This window comes from Rhipicephalus microplus, chromosome 8 (genome assembly GCF_043290135.1).
Source record: "Rhipicephalus microplus isolate Deutch F79 chromosome 8, USDA_Rmic, whole genome shotgun sequence".
In the NCBI taxonomy this organism is placed as follows: Eukaryota; Metazoa; Arthropoda; class Arachnida; order Ixodida; family Ixodidae; genus Rhipicephalus; species Rhipicephalus microplus.
In genome coordinates this window covers 79094352-79118391 of record NC_134707.1, presented here as the reverse complement: position 1 = coordinate 79118391, position 24040 = coordinate 79094352, and the positions used below count along the sequence as shown (strand labels likewise).

Genomic DNA, 24040 nt, shown 5'->3' with positions numbered 1-24040 from the left:
GTGTCATTTGCCAAAACATTACCAGTGATTCAGATGTGACATCATTACAAAATGATCCAGATATAACACAGTGGTGTCACACGTGGCACATGGAGCTAAATGTTGCTAAGTGAAAAAGCATGCGCATACCCCGGCGCAATGCTACTCCTCCGTTCTACTCTTTTAACAATATTCCATTGGGATCTACCGCGTCTTATCGCTACCTTGGTGTCCACATTTCCAGTAACTTACCATAGAAACATCACGTTCATTACATAATAGCTAGAGAGAAGCAAACTTTATGTTACTTGAAAATAAACTTCTATCTTACCCCACAATCACAAAAATTTTTGCTTTATTCATCTGTCCCCAGCTAGAATACCACTTATCCGTCTGGGACCCACATAGCTCTACATTATAACAAAGCAATGGGGCAGTTCAAAATTGCTATGCTTGCTTTATTGCATGCAATTATAATCGCAACGCCAGTGTCACAAATATGAAAGCTGCTCTTCATCTTCCATCTCTAGCAACCCGTAGAAAGCAATCGTGCATTCGTCTTCGTCACAGTGTATTACGATAACCCCACACTCTGTTTCTTGTTCGTAAAGTCCGCTCCATTTTGCCCACACCAACTTTATCACCACCGTAAGGTTACTATAACATACTTTCCAACTACTGCAGGCGCTAACGCATTTGTTCCCAGGACAGCAGGAGATCAACGGATATAACTAATACAACTGTATTTTAAAATGTCCTATCAAGCCTACAATAACGTTACACGATTGTTTTTTACACTGGTTTTAACTACTTCGATAGATGTCCTCTAATGTGCTTGATCAAATTTTCGTAGTTCTGTATAATGCTTCCATTTAATTATTTACCATTATTTATGTATTTTTTGTCCTTTTTTACTATGTGCACACCATCACCTCTGTAATGTATTTACACCCTGAGTGTACTACGAATAAATAAATAAATACACTCGTTCCAAAGTTTAGCTCCCGTATGCTGTTCCAGTCACATGGCGATATAAATTTGTTTCACCCACAGCAACGCAATGAGCTAGCGAGGTCAACATGTGGGATTTGGCACTCCTTCAACAGGAACACAAGCGTTTTGTGGGCCACGTCTGCCACAACACAGTATCAAAGCTGCGATCTTACGACCCGCAGCTGAACGGATTACTTGACCACCATGGCTGGTTGCCAATACAGCGTTTGACACCGCGACAGTCAACAAAATGACGTCACGATGACACCATGTGTCAACTTCCGCCGGCCAGAGGCTGACAGCTAAGGCATGATAACCAGTCGATGTCATACGGCAAAAGCAACCATTTATTTACAGTTCAGAGATATACGGGTAGCAAAAAGAAAGAAGGCAAGAGTTCAATTGCGCATGCACCGAGGGGAGTTATTTGGCCCGACATCTATGCTGCATTCCTTCAGATCCTTCCTCCTGGTGGCCAAACCATTCCGGTATTCTGCCACTTCTCTGTTGTCGCCTGTGACGGAGGGCAGTCCTTCAGTCACGTATCTGCATACTGCTTGCAAAACACCACTATCCGCTGTGAGTATTGAAGTTTATGAGAAAGCACCGGCTCGCTCCTACAGGACAACGAGAACCACAATTTCCGCCAGCTCTTTCGTTTCCGCTTCCGGCTCCTGCAATAACACCGGCAAGTGGCTTAGGTCATCAGTGACTGAAATGATCGCCGGGTTTTAAAATATACTTTAGTTCGTACATGCTACGAGCGAAAGCGGCACCCGCTGATTGCGGGCGGCATATATGGATGATGGAAGTTTGACGGTTCGGTCTCAGTTGCCCTAGCAAAGGACTGATCTGTTACAAGCGTGAACTACTGCCCTAAAAGGTAATAGCGGAACACTGTCATGCCAAACACTAGGGCTAAAGCTTCTCGCTCAATTTGAAAGTACTTCTCAGCTGAGGTGAGCTTTTGTAGGCAACTCGAGGCACCACAGGTGGCTACTGACTGAGAAGTTACACTGGAACCACAAAGCAGTAATGAAACTATAAGCTGTAATGTAACACCACAATATAAAGCTTTAGTACTGCGTACGTATCGCACGTGGTGGCGTTGCGTACGTAAGGACACCACGTTGTGCGCATGCGCAGACCACAACACGCACGTATCGCGTTACGTGCATGCGATGCGTGCATACATATGAGGTGGTCGCGCCGCTCTAACACGTTCGCGACAGCAAAAGACTTCGTTTCACAAAATGGCGGCATCTAGGCGAGCACCGGCCGGCTGTACGTATCACGTATGATTTGGCACTTCGTGTGATTTGGCATAAATGCGCAAAACCCATTTCAACATCCCTCGCAGTGGGCAGGCATTGTGAAGAGCATGAATTTTGCTCTGGGAAAAGCGTTTAGTGCACGCAACTTGCGAGTAAGGCTGGACCTTCTATTGTGACAGTTCATCGCAAACGACCGAGCCAGCTTCAGAAAGTGAGTACTCAAGTTTTGATACGTCACGATGTGTTTCGTATATCGCATGCGTACTTTTAAAGCGAAAGCTTTACCACGGCCGTGGCGTTACTGGCCGAAAAGAACGAGTTTCGCTGTGTATCTCTGCGTTGTGTTGAAGCGAAGAACAGTTACCCCATGACATGCCGCGGGAAATTTAGTTCTGGCGTTGCAATTGTGCGCAAGCCTACAACGAACACATTCGCCGGCTTCTCTGGGTAACTCTCCCAATGCCTTTATCCAGCGTCCAAGGTGAAACGCAAGATGATGATGATGATGTTTGAAGTTTTGTGGCGCAAGGGCCATTTCACGGCCAAAGAGCGCCAGTTCATGTTACTAAGAATATGGACAATGATTGTGATAAGCGGCTGTATAAAGGCCACAAAATTCCTCGCAGTAAGGCAGGTAAAAACATACAAGTAATAAAATCATGACCATGCCGTGAAAGGTGTGTGTGGTGAGGATAGATGACAATGATGATGATGTTTGGTGTTTTATGGCGCAAGGGCCATTTCACGGCCATGATGATGATGTTTGATGTTTTATGGCGCAAGGGCCATTTCACGGCCAAAGAGCGCCAATTCATCTTACTAAAAACATGGACAATGATTGCGATAAGCGGCTGTATAAGGGCCATAAAATTCCTCGCGGTAAGGCGGGTAAAAACATACAAGTAATAAAATCATGACCATGTCGTGAAAGGTGTGTGCGGTGTGAATAGATGACAAAAGTTGGTGATAATAAAAGACGATGGTGGATATTTATGGCATTAGCACAAGTGCCTCACTCGTTCATACCCTTGCGTCCAAGGGCCGTGAGGCAAGTGCTTTCTTGTGTAACCACCGCAGCAAAAACCTCTCTGGAGAGGTCATGCTACGGGATGCCCGGGTGTATGATGTGAAAACTATGAATTTCTTTAAAAAACGCTAACAATGATTTGTGACTAAAAAGCGGCTCCCTACCGACGAACATTGCAGGGTGTAAAGGTATATGTTGTCGGTAGGGTAATGGAAAGTGTTGTTTTCTTACAGTGTCCAATTCTTTGCACTCAATTAAAATGTGAAGAACTGTTAAAGCCTCACCACATTTATCACACAATGGTGGGTCCCCACCGGATAAAAGATGTGTGTGTGTCGTGTATGTGTGCCCTATCCTGAGTCTTGTTAGTGTTACCTCTGTTAGACGTGATTTTGATACTGGTGGCCAATGGCCAAGGTGTGGCTTGATAACGTGTAGTTTGTTTTGTGTGTGTGTATCCCACTTGCTCTGCCAGTAGCTCCTGAGGTTTAGTCTGAGAGACGGCTTAAGATCAAGGGCCGGGATTGATATGGATGTAATGGCGGTGCTCTCATGGACGGATGCAGCGAGCTGATCCGCCCTCACGTTGCCTTGGATCTCACGGTGCCCTGGCACCCAGCACACTACAACATGTTGTTTGTGTGTGTAGAGTGTGCACAAAATGGAGTAAAGTGAGACAAGGACTGGGTTTTTTTTTTGTTTTTTAAGACTGTGCAGAGCCGTTACCACACTGAGGGAGTCTGTATAAATTACTGCTTTTTGTATTTGTAATTGTTTGATGTGTTTAGCTGCCACCAGTATCGCGTAAGCTTCCGCTGTGAAGATACTTGTGCGTGGATGTAGAGGGCCAGCATCCGAAAAGGATGGGCCGACAGCAGCGTAGGACACAGAGGAGTTAGTCTTGGAGGCATCTGTGAAGAACTCAGGACGTGTGTATTTGTGTTGAAGTTCCAGAAAGTGTGTTCGGATATGGGCAATAGGTGCATGTTTTGTAACCTCTAGGAAAGACACATCGCAGTCTATAGTCTGCCACTGCCACGGTGGCGGGTATGCTACAGGAGCCATTAAACTGTGTTCGAGTGACACTCCAGTGTCCTCAGCTAGACCCTTCAGGCGAACTGAGAAGGGCTGCCTCATTGAAGGCCTATTTTGAAAAAGAATGGAGCTCGCCAAGTCATTAATAGTAGAGTATGAGGGGTGCCTCTTGTCTGCTTTCACCTTAAGGAAATATACAAAGGACATGTAGGTTCTTTGCAGATGAAGCGACCACTCATTTGACTCAACGTAAAGGTTTTCTACGGGGCTGGTGCGAAAAGCACCCGTAGAAAGGCGGATGCCCAGATGGTGCACGGGGTCCAGCATTTTCAAGGCACTTTGAGTGGCAGACTGATAGACAACGGCCCCATAATCTAAGCGGGTACGAATAAGGCTTCTATAGAGGTTCATGAGGCATTGCCTATCACTACCCCACGTAGTACGTGACAACACTTTTATAACATTCATGGCTTTTAAACATTTTGTTTTTAAATACTTTATGTGTGGTACGAAGGTCAACTTGTTGTCCAAGATTAAGCCTAGGAATTTATGCTCCGCATTCACAGACAGACGTTGGCCGTTCAGTTCAATGTCGGGTTCTGAGTGCATGCCTCTCTTTCGAGAGAACAAGACACACGTGCTTTTTCCTGGGTTCAGCCGGAATCCGTTTTCCTCTGCCCATTTGGAGACCTTGTTTAAACCTAACTGAACCTGTCGCTCACACATTGCTAGGTTGCATGACTTAAAGCCAAGCTGGACGTCATCGACATATGTGGAATAGAACATGTTGCGGGGGATGGACAGGTGCAAGGAATTCATTTTTATAATAAAAAGTGTACAACTAAGTACACCACCTTGCGGTACTCCCGTTTCTTGCACAAATATTTGAGAGAGAGTACTGCCCACACGGACGCGAAATTTCCGATTGGACAAGTAACTCTCGATTATGGAAAGCATTCTACCGCGCACACCCAGGTGAGACAAGTCTCTTAATATCCCAAAACGCCATGTTGTGTCGTAAGCCTTCTCGATATCGAGAAACACTGAGAGGAAGTATTGTTTGTGGACAAAAGCATCTCGAATCTGTGCCTCGATACGCACCAGATGGTCGGTGGTGGATCTACCCTCCCGAAACCCACACTGAAATTGGTCGAGCAGATGGTGTGTTTCAAGGAAATGTAAAAGTCGGCGGTTTATCATTTTTTCAAAAAGTTTACAAACGCAGCTGGTTAGTGCAATGGGCCTGTAACTTGAAACTGAGGAAGGGTCCTTGCCCTGTTTCAAAATAGGAATAACAATAGCCTCTTTCCAAGAAGCAGGGATGGTACCTGAAAGCCAGATAGCATTGTATAGAGAGAGTAAAGTTTTTCGCGTTTCGAGCGGCAAGTTTTTCAGCATTTCATATGTGACACGGTCGTAGCCTGGAGCGGAATTATTGCAAGAGTTTAGTGATGTTTGTAGCTCAGCTAAGTTGAAAGGTTGGTTGTATTCCTCGTAATTTGTGCACTTGGATTCTAGTTTCTGCTTTTCTATCTTTGCTTTGTGTCTTTGGAAAGCTTCAGTGTAGTGTGACGAGCTAGACGCCTGCTCGTAGTGTGCACCGAGGAAGTTCGCTTGATCTTCCAGGCTATCACCTTGTATGTTTACGAGTGGGAGTGAGTGTACTTGTCTTCCTGCTACCCTACGAACCATGTTCCAGACTTTAGCCTCTTGTGTATATGAATTTATCCCTGATAAAAACTTGTGCCAGCTTTCTTTTCTGGCCTGCCGACGCGTTCTCCTGCCTCGAGATTTTATTTTTCTAAAGCTCTCAAGGTTTTCCGCTGTCGGCGAGTTCCGCAGCAACCTCCATGCCCTGTTCTGTTCCTTTCGCGCATTCTGGCACTCAGTGTTCCACCACGGAACGTGTCGTTTGCCGGGCAGTCCAGATGTTTGTGGAATGCACTTGGTTGCTGCGTCAGTAAGAAAAGCCGTGAAGTACTGCACAGCTTCATCTATGCCTAACCCGCATATGTCAGTCCAATTTAGGTGAGTAAGCTTTTGAAATCGTTCCCAGTTGGCTTTGTTTACCAGCCATTTGGGAACATGTGGAGGACATTCATTTGTTATTGGTGTACTCAAAACTAAAGGGAAATGGTCACTTCCGTATGGATTATTTATGACTTTCCACTGAAGTAATGGTACAAGTGAAGGAGATGCGATACTGAGGTCTATGGAAGAGTAAGTTTTGTTGGCAAGGTTATAGTATGTTGCCTCTTTCCTATTCAACAGACAAGCACCCGATGAAAGGAGGAATTTTTCAATGAGACGACCTCGGGCATCACAGCGAGAGTCACCCCACAGACCACTATGTGCGTTCAGGTCCCCAAGGACCAGATAAGGTTCAGGTAGTTCGTCGATTAAAGACTGGAATTGAAGTTTTTCGAGACGGTGGTGCGGAGGTATGTACAAAGAGCAGACAGTGACAAGTTTGTTTAGAATAACTGCTCGGACAGCCACCGCCTCGAGGGAAGTTTGAAGGGGTAATTGTGTGCATGCTATACCTTGACTTACTATAACCGCTACACCACCGGATGGTAGCATGGCATCATCTCTATCCTTTCGGAAGATTATATAGTTACGTAAAAAGTTTGTGTTAGTTCGTTTTAAGTGTGTCTCCTGTACACACAGCACTCTTGGATTGTGTTCATGGAGGAGTTCTTGTAAGTCATCGAGGTTTCGAAGAAGGCCTCGGATGTTCCACTGTAATATTTCTGTCTGCATATTTAAACAAGAGAGATGCTGCTGTGTGTACAAAGAGTATCCTGTGTTGGAGTGAGGTCAATAATTCAGGTGGCAGGACGGTCGTCCGGCCCCGTTATTGGTTTTTTATTTTTCTTAACGCGCTCCAAGGAGGCGCGCCGCTCTTTTGGTACCAAGGGTACCGTTGTATCCATTGCCTCCGCAGAGGCACTGGTTGCCCGCACATGCGAGCTGGTGGTTCGGATTTTAGGCCTCGCCTGGTGTGGGGAGGCCTTGAGACCAGAGGACCCTGGAGTCTCCGGCCTCAATTCGCTAGGCGGCGGAGTAGACTGAACTACTGCCGCCTTGGGGGCAGGTGCCACAGCCGTCGGCTCGCTCTGCGCTGGCCGAAGGAGTGACGAGGGCTGCTGCGGCGTTGCCCCCTGACGCGCCGCATCAGCATATGTAGCGCCATAAAATGGCGACACTCTTCGTCTTGCTTCCTTAAATGTAATATTTTCTTTAATTTTCAATGTGATAATTTCTTTTTCTTTTTTCCAAAATGAGCAAGACCGTGAGTATGCGGTATGATTTCCGCCACAGTTCACACAGTGTGATGGTTCTTCGCAATTGTCAGAGTTGTGGCCTGACACTCCACATTGTGCACAAGTTTGGTGACCACGACAGCTTTGTGAGCCGTGGCCATACTTCTGGCATTTGAAACAACGACGTGGGTTAGGTATGTATGGTCTGATCGACGTCTTAGTGTAGCCTGTTTGAATACTTTCTGGGAGATTGCTGGAAGCGAACGTGAGTATTAGGTGTTTTGTTGGTGTTGCCTTGTTGTCTCTTCTAATGGTGATCCTTTGTACATTGGTCACATTCTGACTCTTCCACCCCTCCAGAAGTTCCTCTTCAGTCAAGCTGAGCAAATCAGCATCAGATACTACTCCACGGGTTGTGTTCATGGATCTGTGTGGCGTTACAGTGATGGGAGTGTCACCAAAAGTTGAAAGATTCTGTAGCTTTTCGAACTGTTCTTTTCCTCGGACTTCAAGAAGGAGGTCTCCGCTGGCCATTTTGGTAACTTTGTACCCGGCTCCAAGAGTTTCTGTGAGACATCTGGCTACTACAAAGGGTGATACGGTTCTGGCTTGCTTGCTGCTTATTTCACTATGTATAACATGAAAATGGGGGAAGTTTTCACTTGATTGGTTGAAAAAGCCTAAGTCTTCGGTGCGTACACGCTTTAAGGCGGTACGATCACTTAATAGGGGAAATGCTTTATGCATGCCAGTTTAATTTTCTTCAGAAGCGTTGGCGGCCACCCACCACGGAGCCCAACAAGGGGACGCTACAAGTTTGTGGACGCTAAAACCTGCAGACGCCAGCCGTACAACGCAACTATAACCCAATGCGCCTAGACCAAGGTAGGCTATTTGCACAGGGTTAACCCTCGCCGCCAGGAAGTTTGGAAGTAAACGGAAGATAGTAGAAGACAGGACAGATAAATAGTAAGAGATAAAGACGAAGATGTAGGGAAAGAGGGATAGGAAAAGGCGACTGCCGATTTCCCCTGGGTGGGTCAGCCCAGGGGTGCCGTCTACGTGAAGCCGGGGCCAAAGGGGTGTGTTGCCTCTGCCGGGGGGCCTCAAAGGTCCAATCACCCAGCATCAGCTCAACCCCCAGGATCCCCTTTTCCCCGGACACGGCAAAGCCACGCACGGCTAGGCGTGGGAGGGAGTAGAAACTCCCCCGTTAGCTCGGGTCCGTGGTGTCGCTACACACCAAACGCCTGCTTTAACAGGCGCCCCTGCGGGGATTTCACGGCCAAAGAGCGCCAGTTCATCTTACTAAAATTATGGACAATGATTGTGATAAGCGGCTGTATAAGGGCCATAAAATTCCTCGCAGTAAGGCGGGTAAAAAGATACAAGTAATAAAATCATGACCATGCGGTGAAAGGTGTGTGTGATGTGAATAGATGACAAGAGTTGGTGATTATAAAAAACGATGGTGGATATGAATGGCATAAGCACAAGTGCCTCACTCGTTCATACCCTTGCGTCCAAGGGCCGTGAGGCAAGTGCTTTCTTGTGCAACCGCCGCAGCAAAAACCTCTCTAGAGAGGTCGTGCTACGGAATGCCCGGGTGTATGATATGAAAATTATTAATTTCTTTTAAAAACGCTAACAATGATTTATGACTAAAAAGCGGTTCCCTACCAACGAACATTGCAGGGTGTAAAGGTATATGTTGTCGGTAGGGTAATGTAAAATGTTGTTTTCTTATAGTTTCTAAGTGTTTACACTGGATTAACATGTGAAGGACGGTTAATGGTTCACCACATCTGTCACACAATGGTGGATCGCCACCAGACAAAAGATATGTGTGTCGTGTATGTGTGTCCTATCCTGAGTCTCGTTAGTATTACCTCTGTATGACGCGATTTCGATACAGGCAGCCAATGACCAAGGTGTGGCTTAGTAACGTGTAGTTTGTTTTGTGTGTGTGTATCACACTTGCTCTGCCAGTAGTCCCGGAGGTTTCGTTTGATGATGATGTTTGATGTTTTATGGCGCAAGGGCCGTTTCACGGCCAAAGAGCGCCAGTTCATCTTGCTAAAAAAAATGGACAATGATTGTGATAAGCGGCTGTATAAGGGCCATAAAATTCCTCGCGGTAAGGCGGGTAAAAACATACAAGTAATAAAATCATGACCATGCCGTGAAAGGTGTGTGTGGTGTGAATAAATGACAAAAGGTGGTGATAATAAAAGACGATGGTGGATATGTATGGCATTAGCACAAGTGCCTCACTCGTTCATACCCTTGCGTCCAAGGGCCGTGAGGCAAGTGCTTTCTTGTGTAACCACCGCAGCAAAAACCTCTCTGCAGAGGTCATGCTACGGGATGCCTGGGTATATGATATGGAAACTATGAATTTCTTTAAAAAACGCTAACAATGATTTGTGACTAAAAAGCGGTTCCCTACCGACGAACATTGCAGGGTGTAAAGGTATATGTTGTCGGTAGGGTAATGGAAAGTGTTGTTCTCTTGCAGTGTCCAATTGTTTGCACTCAATTAAAATGTGAAGGACTGTCAATGGTTCACCACATCTGTCACACAATGGTGGATCGCCACCAGACAAAAGGTGTGTGTGTGTCATGTATGTGTGTCCTATCCTGAGTCTCGTTAGTATTACCTCTGTATGACGCGATTTCGATACGGGCAGCCAATGACCAAGGTGTGGCTTAATAACGTGTAGTTTGTTATGTGTATGTGTATCCCACTTACTCTGCCAGTATACTCTGAGGTTTCGTTTGAGAGACGGCTTAAGATCGAGGGCCGGGATTGATATAGGTGTAGGGGCAGTGTTTTTGTGGGCGGATGCAGCGAGCTGATCCGCCCTCACGTTGCCTTGAATCTCACGGTGCCCTGGCACCCAGCACACTACAACATGTTGTTTGAGTGTGTAGAGTGTGCACAAAATGGAGTAAAGTGAGATGAGGACCGGGTTTTTTTGTTTTTTAAGACTGTGCAGAGCCGTTACCACACTGAGGGAGTCTGTATAAATTACTGCTTTTTGTATGTGTAATTGTTTGATGTGTTTAGCTGCCACAAGTATCGCGTAAGCTTCCGCTGTGAAGATACTTGTGCCTGGATGTAGAGGGCCAGCATCCGAGAAGGATGGGCCGACAACAGCGTAGGACACAGAGGAGTTAGACTTGGAGGCATCTGTAAAGAACTCAGGACGTGTGTATTTGTGTTGAAGTTCCAGGAAGTATGTTTGGATATGGGCAATAGGCGCATGTTTTGTAACTTCAAGAAAGGACACATCACAGTCTATAGTCTGCCATTGCCACGGTGGCAGATATGCTACAGGAGCCATTAAACTATGTTCAAGTGAGACTCCAGTTTCCTCAGCTAGACTTTTCAGGCGAACTGAGAAGGGCTGCCTCATCGAAGGCCTATTTTGAAACAGAATGGAGCTCGACAAATCATTAATAGTGGAGTATGAGGGGTGCTTCTTATCTGCTTTCACCTTAAGGAAATAAACAAAGGACATGTAAGTTCTCTGCAGATGAAGCGACCACTCATTTGACTCCACATAAAGGCTTTCCACGGGGCTGGTGCGAAAAGCACCCGTAGAAAGGCGGATGCCCAAATGGTGCACGGGGTCCAGCATCTTCAAAGCACTTTGAGTGGCAGACTGATAGACAATGGCCCCATAATCTAAGCGGGTGCGAATGAGGCTTCGATACAGAGTCATGAGACATTGCCTGTCACTACCCCACGTAGTACGTGACAACACTTTTAAAACATTCATGGCTTTTGAACATTTTGTTTTTAGATACTTGATGTGCGGTACGAAGGTCAACTTGTTGTCCAAGATTAATCCTAAAAATTTATGCTCCGCATTGACAGACAGACGTTGACCGATCAATTCAATGTCAGGTTCTGAGTGCATGCCTCTCTTTCGGGAGAACAAGACACACGTGCTCTTTTGTGGGTTCAGTCGGAATCCGTTTTCCTCTGCCCATTTGGAGACCTTGTTTAAACCTAACTGAATTTGTCGCTCGCACATTACCAGGTTGCAAGATCTAAAGCCAAGCTGGACGTCGTCGACATATGTACAATAAAACATATTGCGAGGGATGGACAAGTGCAAGGAATTCATCTTGATGAGAAAAAGTGTGCAGCTAAGTACACCACCTTGTGGCACGCCTGTTTCCTGGACGAATGTTTGGGAAAGAGCCGTGCCCACTCGGACACGGAATGTCCGGTTTGACAGGTAACTTTCGATTATGTGAAACATTCTTCCGCGCACGCCAAGGTGGGACAGGTCTCTTAGAATTCCGAAACGCCATGTAGTATCATAAGCCTTTTCGATATCGAGGAACACAGAGAGAAAATATTGTTTATGGACGAAGGCGTCCCTGATCTGTGCCTCGATCCGAACAAGGTGGTCTGTGGTGGATCTACTTTCTCGAAACCCGCACTGAAATGGGTCGAGCAAATTGTTTGTTTCAAGGAAATGTACAAGTCTGCAGTTTATCATTTTTTCGAAGATTTTGCACAAGCAGCTTGTGAGTGCAATAGGCCTATAACTCGAAGGTAAAGAAGGGTCCTTGCCCTCTTTCAAAATGGGAATTATAATAGCCTCTTTCCAGGAGTTAGGGATAGTGCCAGAAAACCAGATAGCATTGTACAAACAAAGTAAGGTTTTTCGTGTTTCGATCCGTAGGTTTTTTAACATTTCATATACGACACGGTCAGAACCTGGGGCAGAAGTACTGCAGGAGTTTAGAGACATTCGCAGCTCAGCTAGACTGAACGCTTGATTATATGCCTCGTATCTAGTGCATTTGTGTTCGAGTTTCTGCTTTTCTATTCTTGTTCTGTATTTTTGGAAAGTGTCAGTATAGTGGGACGAGCTGGATACCCGTTCAAAATGTGCCCCGAGGAAGTTTGCCTGATCTTCCAAGGTATCACCTTGAGTGTTTACGAGTGGAAGTGTGTGTACTTGTTTCCCTGCTATCCTACCGACCATGTTCCAGACTTTGGCCTCTTGTGTGTAAGAATTGATCCCTGACAAAAACTTCTGCCAGCTTTCTCTTCTGGCCTGCCGACGCGTTCTCCTGCCTTGAGACTTTATTTTCTTGAAGGTTTCAAGATTTTCGGCTGTCGGTGAGTTCCGAAGCAGCCTCCAAGCTCTGTTTTGCTGTTTGCGCGCGTTTCGGCATTCAGAGTTCCACCATGGCACACGTCGTTTTCCAGGGTGTCCATTTGTTTGTGGGATGCATTTTGTTGCAGCATCAATCAAAAACGCTGTGAAGTAGTTCACAGCAACATCAATGTTCAAAGTACAGATGTCATTCCAACCTAGACAAGTGATAGTATGAAACTGTTCCCAGTCGGCTCTGTTTATGAGCCACTTGGGAACACGTGGTGGACACTCAGTTACTGTCGTTGTGCTCAAAACTACGGGGAAGTGGTCACTTCCGTACAGATTACTGACAACTTTCCACTGGAGTAGAGGCACAAGAGATGGAGACACTATGCTCAGGTCTATGGAGGAGTAGGTGTTATTAGCGAGGTTATAATAGGTTGGTTCTTTTCGATTCAGCAGACACGCGCTCGACGAGAGAAGGAACTGTTCGATCAGTCGACCTCGCGCGTCATACCGAGGATCACCCCATAGCCTGCTATGCGCATTGAAGTCTCCAAGGAGAACATAGGGCTCCGGAAGTTCATCAATTAAAGAGTATAAATCACGTTTTTGCAGCTGATAGCTAGGAGGAATGTAAATACTGCAGATTGTGATCAGTTTATTGAAAAGAACCGCTCGAACAGCCACTGCCTCAAGGGATGTTTGGAGTTGTAAGTGTGCGCATGCAATTCCTTGATTTACTATGATGGCAACACCTCCGGATGATGTCATGGCATCATCTCGGTCCTTTCTAAAAATAACGTATTTACGAAGAAAATTTGTGTGTTTTGAATTTAGGTGTGTTTCTTGTACACACAGCACTTTTGGTGAGTGTTCGTGTAGGAGTTCTTGGATGTCGTCAAGGTTTCTGAGGAGGCCCCTGACGTTCCATTGTATAATTTGAGTGTTCATGGTGAATGTAAAATAATGCTGTGTGTACGAAAAGCGAGTGGCTGTTTAGACGGGGAGTTTGAGTTCACTTAACAGGGCCGTCATCAGGCCCTGTTATTTGCTTTTTTGTTTTCTTGGCGCGCTCCAAGGAGCCACGCCGCTGTTTCGGCACCAAGGGTGCCGACGTATCCATTGCCTCCTCGGAGGCACTGGATGCCCGCACGTGCGGGCTATTAGTTTGGATTTTGGGCCTCGCCTGGTGAGGGGAGGCCTTGAGACCCGAAGACTCTGGAGTCTCCGGTCTCTGTTTGGGAGTAGGCGGTGTAGCCTGGGCTACAGCCGCCTTGGGGGCAGGTGCCACAGCCGACGGCTCGCTCTGCGCGGGCCGAAGGGGTGGCGAGTGCTGGTGCGGCGTTGCCCCCTGACGCGCCGCATCAGCATATGTTGCGCCGTAAAATGGCGACACTCTTCGTCTTGCTTCCTTGAATGTAATGTTTTCTTTGACTTTAAGAGTGATTATTTCTTTTTCTTTCTTCCAGTTAGGACACGAACGCGAATACGCGGCGTGTTCCCCGTCACAATTCACGCAGTGAGGCGTAGTAACACAGTTATCAGATGGGTGGCCGTGGCTACCACATCTTGCACAAGTTTCCTGACCCCGGCAGTTCTGCGAGCCATGACCAAATCGTTGACATTTATAACATCGTCTTGGATTTCGAATGTAGGGACGGACAGAGAGTTTGATGTAGCCTGTGTCTATAGATGAAGGCAGTGTGCTAGATGCAAAAGTGAGTATTATATGTTTGGTAGGTATTTCTTTGTTGTCGCGTCTGATGACGATTCGTTTCACATCCGTGACATTTTGCTCTTTCCACCCTTCAAGTAGTTCCTGTTCAGACATTTCAAGAAGGTCTGCTTCTGAAACAACTCCGCGTGAGGTGTTCATCGATCTATGAGGTGAAACAGACACTGGGATATTACCAAATGCTACAAGACTGCCAAGTTTTTCATAATGGTGTTTTTCAGGCAGCTCAAGGAGAAGGTCTCCGCTAGCCATCTTTGTAACCTTGTATCCTGGGCCAAAGAGCTCGGTCAGAGATTTAGCAACAAGAAATGGTGATATGGCTCTGGCTTGTTTTGTTGGGTTTTTGCTGTGCACAACATGGAATTTGGGAAAGCATTGTCTGGGTTGGCTGAAAATTGAGATGTCATCGGTGCGTCCCCTCTTAGGCGGAGGACGATCTAGGAGACGGGGAAATGCAGGTGTTCCCATAGTAGTGTACTTTTTTTCGGCAGCAATGGCGACCACCCACCATGGAGTCCAACCAGGGGACGCTGAAGCACTTAATAGCATAAGGCTGCAGACGCCAGCCGTACATTGCCACTATAACCAAATATAACTACTCAAGGTTGAGTAATTACACAAGGTTAACCCTTGCCGCCAGGAAAAATCTGAAGTAAATGGAAGAGAGAAGAAGACAGGACAGATTTAAAGACGAGAAAAGACTAAGATGTAGGGAGAGAGAGATAGGAAAAGGCGACTGCCGATTTCCCCTGGGTGGGTCAGCCCAGGGGTGCCGTCTACGTGAAGCCGGGGCCAAAGAGGTGTGTTGCCTCTGCTGGGGGGCCTTAAAGGTCCAATCACCCAGCGTCAGCTCAACCCCCAGGATCCCCTTTTCCCCGGGCACGGCAAAGCCACGCACGGCTAGGCGTGGGAGGGAGTAGAAACTCCCCCGTTAGCTCGGGTCCGTGGTGTCGCTACACACCAAACGTCTACTTGCGCAGGCGCCCCTGCGGGGCGGAGGTTTCGTTTGAGAGACGGCTTAATATAGAGGGCCGGGATTGATATGGATGTAATGGCAGTGCTCTCATGGACGGATGCAGCGAGCTGATCCGCCCTCACGTTGCCTTGAATCTCAGAGTGCCCTGGCACCCAGCACACTACAACATGTTGTTTGTGTGTGTGGAGTGTGCATAAAATGGAGTAAAGTGAGACAAGGACTGGGTTTTTTTGTTTTTTAAGACTGTGCAGAGCCGTTACCACACTGAGGGAGTCTGTATAAATTACTGCTTTTTGTATTTGTAATTGCTTGATGTGTTTAGCCGCCACAAGTATCGCGTAAGCTTCCGCTGTGAAGATACTTGTGCGTGGATGTAGAGGGCCAGCATCCGAAAAGGATGGGCCGACAGCAGCGTAGGACACAGAGGAGTTAGTCTTGGAGGCATCTGTGAAGAACTCAGGACGTGTGTATTTATGTTGAAGTTCCAGAAAGTGTGTTCGGATATGGGCAATAGGTGCATGTTTTGTAACCTCTAGGAAAGACACATCGCAGTCTACAGTCTGCCACTGCCACGGTGGCGGGTATGCTACAGGAGCCATTAAACTGTGTTCGAGTGACACTGCAGTGTCCTCAGCTAGACCCTTCAGGCGAACTGAGAAGGGCTGCCTCATTGAAGGCCTATTTTGAAAAAGAATGGAGCTCGCCAAGTCATTAATAGTAGAGTATGAGGGGTGCCTCTTGTCTGCTTTCACCTTAAAGAAATATACAAAGGACATGTAGGTTCTTTGCAGATGAAGCGACCACTCATTTGACTCAACGTAAAGGCTTTCTACGGGGCTGGTGCGAAAAGCACCCGTAGAAAGGCGGATGCCCAAATGGTGCATGGGGTCCAGCATTTTCAAGGCACTTTGAGTGGCAGACTGATAGACAACGGCCCCATAATCTAAGCGGGTACGAATGAGGCTTCTATAGAGGTTCATGAGGCATTGCCTATCACTACCCCACGTAGTACGTGACAACACTTTTATAACATTCATGGCTTTTAAACATTTTGTTTTTGAATACTTTATGTGTGGTACGACGGTCAACTTGTTGTCCAAGATTAAGCCTAGGAATTTATGCTCCGCATTCACAGACAGACGTTGTCCGTTCAGTCGAATGTCAGGTTCCGAGTGCATGCCTCTCTTTCGAGAGAACAAAACACACGTGCTTTTTTGTGGGTTCAGTCGGAATCCGTTTTCCTATGCCCATTTGGAGAGCTTGTTTAAACCTAACTGAACCTGCCGCTCACACAATGCCAGATTGCAAGACCTAAAGCCAAGCTGGACGTCGTCGACATATGTGCAACAAAACATATTGCGAGGGATGGTCAAGCGCAAAAAATTCATTTTTATGAGAAAAAGTGTGCAGCTAAGTACACTACCTTGTGGCACGCCTGTTTCCTGAACAAATGTTTGGGAAAGAACCGTGCCCACTCGGACACGGAATGTCAGGTTTGACAGGTAACTTTTGATTATGTGAAACATTCTTCCGCGCACGCCAAGGTGGGAAAGGTCTCTTAGAATTCCGAAACGCCATGTTGTATCATAAGCTTTTTCGATATCGAGGAACACAGAGAGAAAATATTGTTTATGGACGAAGGCATCTCTGATCTGTGCCTCGATACGAACAAGGTGGTCTGTGGTGGATCTACCTTCTCGAAACCCGCACTGAAATGGGTCGAGCAAATTATTTGTTTCAAGGAAATGTACAAGTCGGCAGTTTATCATTTTTTCGAAGACTTTGCACAAGCAGCTTGTAAGTGCTATAGGCCTATAACTCGAGGGTAAAGAAGGGTCTTTGCCCTCTTTCAATATGGGAATATTAATAGCCTCTTTCCAGGAGGTAGGGATAGCGCCAGAAAACCAGATAGCATTGTACAAACAAAGTAAGGTTTTTCGTGTTTCGATTGGTAGGTTTTTTAACATTTCATACACCACACGGTCAGAACCTGGGGCAGAAGTACTGCAGGAGTTTAGAGACATTTGCAGCTCAGCTAGATTGAAAGCTTGGTTATATGCCTCGGATCTAGTGCATTTGTTTTCAAGTTTCTGCTTTTCTATTCTTGTTCTGTATTTTTGGAAAGTGTCAGTATAGTGGGATGAGCTGGACACCTGTTCGAAGTGTGCACCGAGGAAGTTTGCCTGATCTTCCAAGGTATCACCCCGAGTGTCCACGAGTGGAAGTGTGTGTACTTGTTTTCCTGCTATCCTACTGACCATGTTCCAGACTTTAGCCTCCTGTGTGTATGAATTGATCCCTGACAAAAACTTCTGCCAGCTTTCTCTTCTGGCCTGCCGACGCGTTCTCCTGCCTTGAGACTTTATTTTCTTGATGATGATGAGTATTTTTTAGTGGCGCAAGGGCCAATTGATGGCCAAAGAGCGCCATTTCAATTAACTACAGATATGAACAATGATATAGTGCGTGGCTGTAAAGGGGCCTTAAAATTCCTCGCTCTAACGCGGGTTAAAACATGAAAGTAATAAAATCATGACAGTGGCGTGACATATGTGTGGTGATAGCTGATGGCAAAATGTCATGATAATAAAACCATGATGAAGATATAGTCACCGCAGCCACGACCACTCCATGGAGGTCAGGCTACGGATGACCTCGAAATATCGGGTGAAAGCTTTGCACTTCTTTTAAAAATGTAAAAAGTGTTTGTAGTTTAAAAAGCGGATCCCTACCGATGAGCATCCCAGGGTGTAGAGGGAGCTGCTGTCGGTAGGGCAGTAAAAAGTGCTATTTTCTTACAGCATCTAGCTCATTGCACTGGACGAGAATGTGGAGAACCGTAAGGGGCTCTCCACATCTCTCACAATATGGTGGATCACCGGTAGACAGAAGAAATGAATGTGTAGAATGTGTGTGTCCAGTCCTAAGCCTTGTTAGTATTACTTCCGTGTGTCGTGATTTTGATAGTGGCGGCCAATAACCTAGTTGCGGCTTAATAGCATGGAGTTTATGATCTGTTTGTTTATCCCATATGCTCTGCATATACTCCCTGAGCTTTCGTTTTATAAAAGGTTTTAAGTCAAGTGCAGGGACTGGTGTTGGTGCATTGGCAGTAGTGACATTGGCGCAAGCAGCCATATTGTCGGCCAAAACGTTCCCTTGTATTTCACGGTGCCCTGGAACCCAGCAGACAACGACATGCTGTTTTGATGCGTAGAGTGTGCACAGAAGTGAGTAGAGTGACACCAGCACGGGGTTCTTGTGTTTTTTAGGAGTTTTCAGGGCTTTGACCACGCTTAGGGAATCTGTGTATATTACCGCCTTTTGTAATTTTATCTGTTTAATGTGTTTTACGACCGCCAGTATTGCGTAAGCTTCTCCTGTGAAAATGCTTGCATTAGGATGAAGAACGCCGGCCTCAGAAAAGGATTGGCCTATTGCTGCATATGACACAGAAGTGTTTGACTTTGACGCATCAGTAAAGAACTCAGGGCATGTGTATTTATGTTGTAGTTCTAAAAAGTATGTATGTATGTGTGCAAGTGGTGCGTGCTTTGTGACATCAACAAAAGAAACATCACAGTCTATAAGCTGCCACTGCCACGGTGGCAGATATGTTGCAGTAGCCATCAAACTGGGTTCAAGAAGAGGCACACCTGTTCCTTCGGCCAAGCTCCTTGCACGCAGCGCGTAGGGCTGCCTAAACGAAGGTCGGTTCTCGAACAAGCCAGAACAAGACAAATCATTAATTGTGAAATGGGAAGGATGTTTCTTGTCTGCCTTCACCTTCAAACAGTACAAAAAGGACAGGGAACATCTTTGTAGGTGGAGCGACCATTCATTCGAATCCACGTACAGGCTCTCCACAGGGCTGGTGCGGAAAGCACCCGTAGAGAGGCGAATGCCTAGATGGTGGACAGGGTCGAGAATTTTCAAGGCTGATGGTGTTGCCGACTGGTAGACTACAGCACCGTAATCTAGGCGTGTGCGTACGAGGCTTTTATATAAGTTAATTAAACATTTCCTGTCACTTCCCCATGTAGTGTGTGATGATGATGATGATGTTTGATGTTTTATGGCGCAAGGGCCGATTCACGGCCAAAGAGCGCCAGTTCATCTTACTAAAAACATGGACAATGATTGTGATAAGCGGCTGTATAAGGGCCATAAAATTCCTCGCGGTAAGGCGGGTAAAAACATACAAGTAATAAAATCATGACCATGTCGTGAAAGGTGTGTGCGGTGTGAATAGATGACAAAAGTTGGTGATAATAAAAGACGATGGTGGATATTTATGGCATTAGCACAAGTGCCTCACTCGTTCATACCCTTGCGTCCAAGGGCCGTGAGGCAAGTGCTTTCTTGTGTAACCACCGCAGCAAAAACCTCTCTGGAGAGGTCATGCTACGGGATGCCAGGGTGTATGATGTGAAAACTATGAATTTCTTTAAAAAACGCTAACAATGATTTGTGACTAAAAAGCGGTTCCCTACCGACGAACATTGCAGGGTGTAAAGGTATATGTTGTCGGTAGGGTAATGGAAAGTGCTGTTTTCTTACAGTGTCCAATTCTTTGCACTCAATTAAAATGTGAAGAACTGTTAAAGCCTCACCACATTTATCACACAATGGTGGGTCCCCACCGGATAAAAGATGTGTGTGTGTCGTGTATGTGTGCCCTATCCTGAGTCTTGTTAGTGTTACCTCTGTTAGACGTGATTTTGATACTGGTGGCCAATGGCCAAGGTGTGGCTTGATAACGTGTAGTTTGTTTTGTGTGTGTGTATCCCACTTGCTCTGCCAGTAGTTCCTGAGGTTTAGTTTGAGAGACGGCTTAAGATCAAGGGCCGGGATTGATATGGATGTAATGGCGGTGCTCTCATGGACGGATGCAGCGAGCTGATCCGCCCTCACGTTGCCTTGGATCTCACGGTGCCCTGGCACCCAGCACACTACAACATGTTGTTTGTGTGTGTAGAGTGTGCACAAAATGGAGTAAAGTGAGACAAGGACTGGGTTTTTTTGTTTTTTAAGACTGTGCAGAGCCGTTACCACACTGAGGGAGTCTGTATAAATTACTGCTTTTTGTATTTGTAATTGTTTGATGTGTTTAGCTGCCACCAGTATCGCGTAAGCTTCCGCTGTGAAGATACTTGTGCGTGGATGTAGAGGGCCAGCATCCGAAAAGGATGGGCCGACAGCAGCGTAGGACACAGAGGAGTTAGTCTTGGAGGCATCTGTGAAGAACTCAGGACGTGTGTATTTGTGTTGAAGTTCCAGAAAGTGTGTTCGGATATGGGCAATAGGTGCATGTTTTGTAACCTCTAGGAAAGACACATCGCAGTCTATAGTCTGCCACTGCCACGGTGGCGGGTATGCTACAGGAGCCATTAAACTGTGTTCGAGTGACACTCCAGTGTCCTCAGCTAGACCCTTCAGGCGAACTGAGAAGGGCTGCCTCATTGAAGGCCTATTTTGAAAAAGAATGGAGCTCGCCAAGTCATTAATAGTAGAGTATGAGGGGTGCCTCTTGTCTGCTTTCACCTTAAGGAAATATACAAAGGACATGTAGGTTCTTTGCAGATGAAGCGACCACTCATTTGACTCAACGTAAAGGCTTTCTACGGGGCTGGTGCGAAAAGCACCCGTAGAAAGGCGGATGCCCAGATGGTGCACGGGGTCCAGCATTTTCAAGGCACTTTGAGTGGCAGACTGATAGACAACGGCCCCATAATCTAAGCGGGTACGAATAAGGCTTCTATAGAGGTTCATGAGGCATTGCCTATCACTACCCCACGTAGTACGTGACAACACTTTTATAACATTCATGGCTTTTAAACATTTTGTTTTTAAATACTTTATGTGTGGTACGAAGGTCAACTTGTTGTCCAAGATTAAGCCTAGGAATTTATGCTCCGCATTCACAGACAGACGTTGGCCGTTCAGTTCAATGTCGGGTTCTGAGTGCATGCCTCTCTTTCGAGAGAACAAGACACACGTGCTTTTTCCTGGGTTCAGCCGGAATCCGTTTTCCTCTGCCCATTTGGAGACCTTGTTTAAACCTAACTGAACCTGTCGCTCACACATTGCTAGGTTGCATGACTTAAAGCCAAGCTGGACGTCATCGACATATGTGGAATAGAACATGTTGCGGGGGATGGACAGGTGCAAGGAATTCATTTTTATAATAAAAAGTGTACAACTAAGTACACCACCTTGCGGTACTCCCGTTTCTTGCACAAATATTTGGGAGAGAGTACTGCCCACACGGACGCGGAATTTCCGATTGGACAAGTAACTCTCGATTATGGAAAGCATTCTACCGCGCACACCCAGGTGAGACAAGTCTCTTAATATCCCAAAACGCCATGTTGTGTCGTAAGCCTTCTCGATATCGAGAAACACTGAGAGGAAGTATTGTTTGTGGACAAAAGCGTCTCGGATCTGTGCCTCGATACGCACCAGATGGTCGGTGGTGGATCTACCCTCCCGAAACCCACACTGAAATTGGTCGAGCAGATGGTGTGTTTCAAGGAAATGTAAAAGTCGGTGGTTTATCATTTTTTCAAAAAGTTTACAAACGCAGCTGGTTAGTGCAATGGGCCTGTAACTTGAAACTGAGGAAGGGTCCTTGCCCTGTTTCAAAATAGGGATAACAATAGCCTCTTTCCAAGAAGCAGGGATGGTACCTGAAAGCCAGATAGCATTGTATAGAGAGAGTAAAGTTTTTCGCGTTTCGAGTGGCAAGTTTTTCAGCATTTCATATGTGACACGGTCGTAGCCTGGAGCGGAATTATTGCAAGAGTTTAGTGATGTTTGTAGCTCAGCTAAGTTGAAAGGTTGGTTGTATTCCTCGTAATTTGTGCACTTGGATTCTAGTTTCTGCTTTTCTATCTTTGCTTTGTGTCTTTGGAAAGCTTCAGTGTAGTGTGACGAGCTAGACACCTGCTCGTAGTGTGCACCGAGGAAGTTCGCTTGATTTTCCAGGCTATCACCTTGTGTGTTTACGAGTGGGAGTGAGTGTACTTGTCTTCCTGCTACCTTACGAACCATGTCCCAGACTTTAGCCTCTTGTGTATATGAATTTATCCCTGATAAAAACTTGTGCCAGCTTTCTTTTCTGGCCTGCCGACGCGTTCTCCTGCCTCGAGATTTGATTTTTCTAAAGCTCTCAAGGTTTTCTGCTGTCGGCAAGTTCCGCAGCAACCTCCATGCCCTGTTCTGTTCCTTTCGCGCATTCTGGCACTCGGTGTTCCACCACGGAACGTGTCGTTTGCCGGGCAGTCCAGATGTTTGTGGAATGCACTTGGTTGCTGCGTCAGTAAGAAAAGCCGTGAAGTACTGCACAGCTTCATCTATGCCCAACCCGCATATGTCAGTCCAATTTAGGTGAGTAAGCTTTTGAAATCGTTCCCAGTTGGCTTTGTTTACCAGCCATTTGGGAACATGTGGAGGACATTCATTTGTTATTGGTGTACCCAAAACTAAAGGGAAATGGTCACTTCCGTATGGATTATTTATGACTTTCCACTGAAGTAATGGTAAGAGTGAAGGAGATGCAATACTGAGGTCTATGGAAGAGTAAGTTTTGTTGGCAAGGTTATAGTATGTTGCCTCTTTCCTATTCAACAGACAAGCACCCGATGAAAGGAGGAATTTTTCAATGAGACGACCTCGGGCATCACAGCGAGAGTCACCCCACAGACCATTATGTGCGTTCAGGTCCCCAAGGACCAGATAAGGTTCAGGTAGTTCGTCGATTAAAGACTGGAATTGAAGTTTTTCGAGACGGTGGTGCGGAGGTATGTACAAGGAGCAGACAGTGACAAGTTTGTTTAGAATAACTGCTCGGACAGCCACCGCCTCGAGGGAAGTTTGAAGGGGTAATTGTGTGCATGCTATACCTTGACTTACTATAACCGCTACACCACCGGATGGTAGCATGGCATCATCTCTATCCTTTCGGAAGATTATATAGTTACGTAAAAAGTTTGTGTTAGTTCGTTTTAAGTGTGTCTCCTGTACACACAGCACTCTTGGATTGTGTTCATGGAGGAGTTCTTGTAAGTCATCGAGGTTTCGAAGAAGGCCTCGGATGTTCCACTGTAATATTTCTGTCTGCATATTTAAACCAGAGAGATGCTGCTGTGTGTACAAAGAGTATCCTGTGTTGGAGTGAGGTCAATAATTCAGGTGGCAGGACGGTCGTCCGGCCCCGTTATTGGTTTTTTATTTTTCTTAACGCGCTCCAAGGAGGCGCGCCGCTCTTTTGGTACCAAGGGTACCGTTGTATCCATTGCCTCCGCAGAGGCACTGGTTGCCCGCACATGCGAGCTGGTGGTTCGGATTTTAGGCCTCGCCTGGTGTGGGGAGGCCTTGAGACCAGAGGACCCTGGAGTCTCCGGCCTCAATTCGCTAGGCGGCGGAGTAGACTGAACTACTGCCGCCTTGGGGGCAGGTGCCACAGCCGTCGGCTCGCTCTGCGCTGGCCGAAGGAGTGACGAGGGCTGCTGCGGCGTTGCCCCCTGACGCGCCGCATCAGCATATGTAGCGCCATAAAATGGCGACACTCTTCGTCTTGCTTCCTTAAATGTAATATTTTCTTTAATTTTCAATGTGATAATTT

At 46.4% G+C, this 24040-nt stretch overlaps 1 protein-coding gene across 1 annotated transcript in view; it reads right to left on the bottom strand.

Annotated features, from left to right (window-relative positions):
* Nucleotides 1-1339: 1339 nt before the first annotated feature.
* LOC119163854 (uncharacterized) overlaps nt 1340-24040 on the bottom strand; it is a 254482-nt gene continuing 231781 nt past the window's right edge. The window contains exon 12 of the mRNA XM_075872189.1: nt 1340-1646. Coding sequence (XP_075728304.1) covers nt 1543-1646 — 104 coding nt within the window. The 3' untranslated portion in view covers nt 1340-1542. The remainder of the gene's footprint in view (nt 1647-24040) is intronic.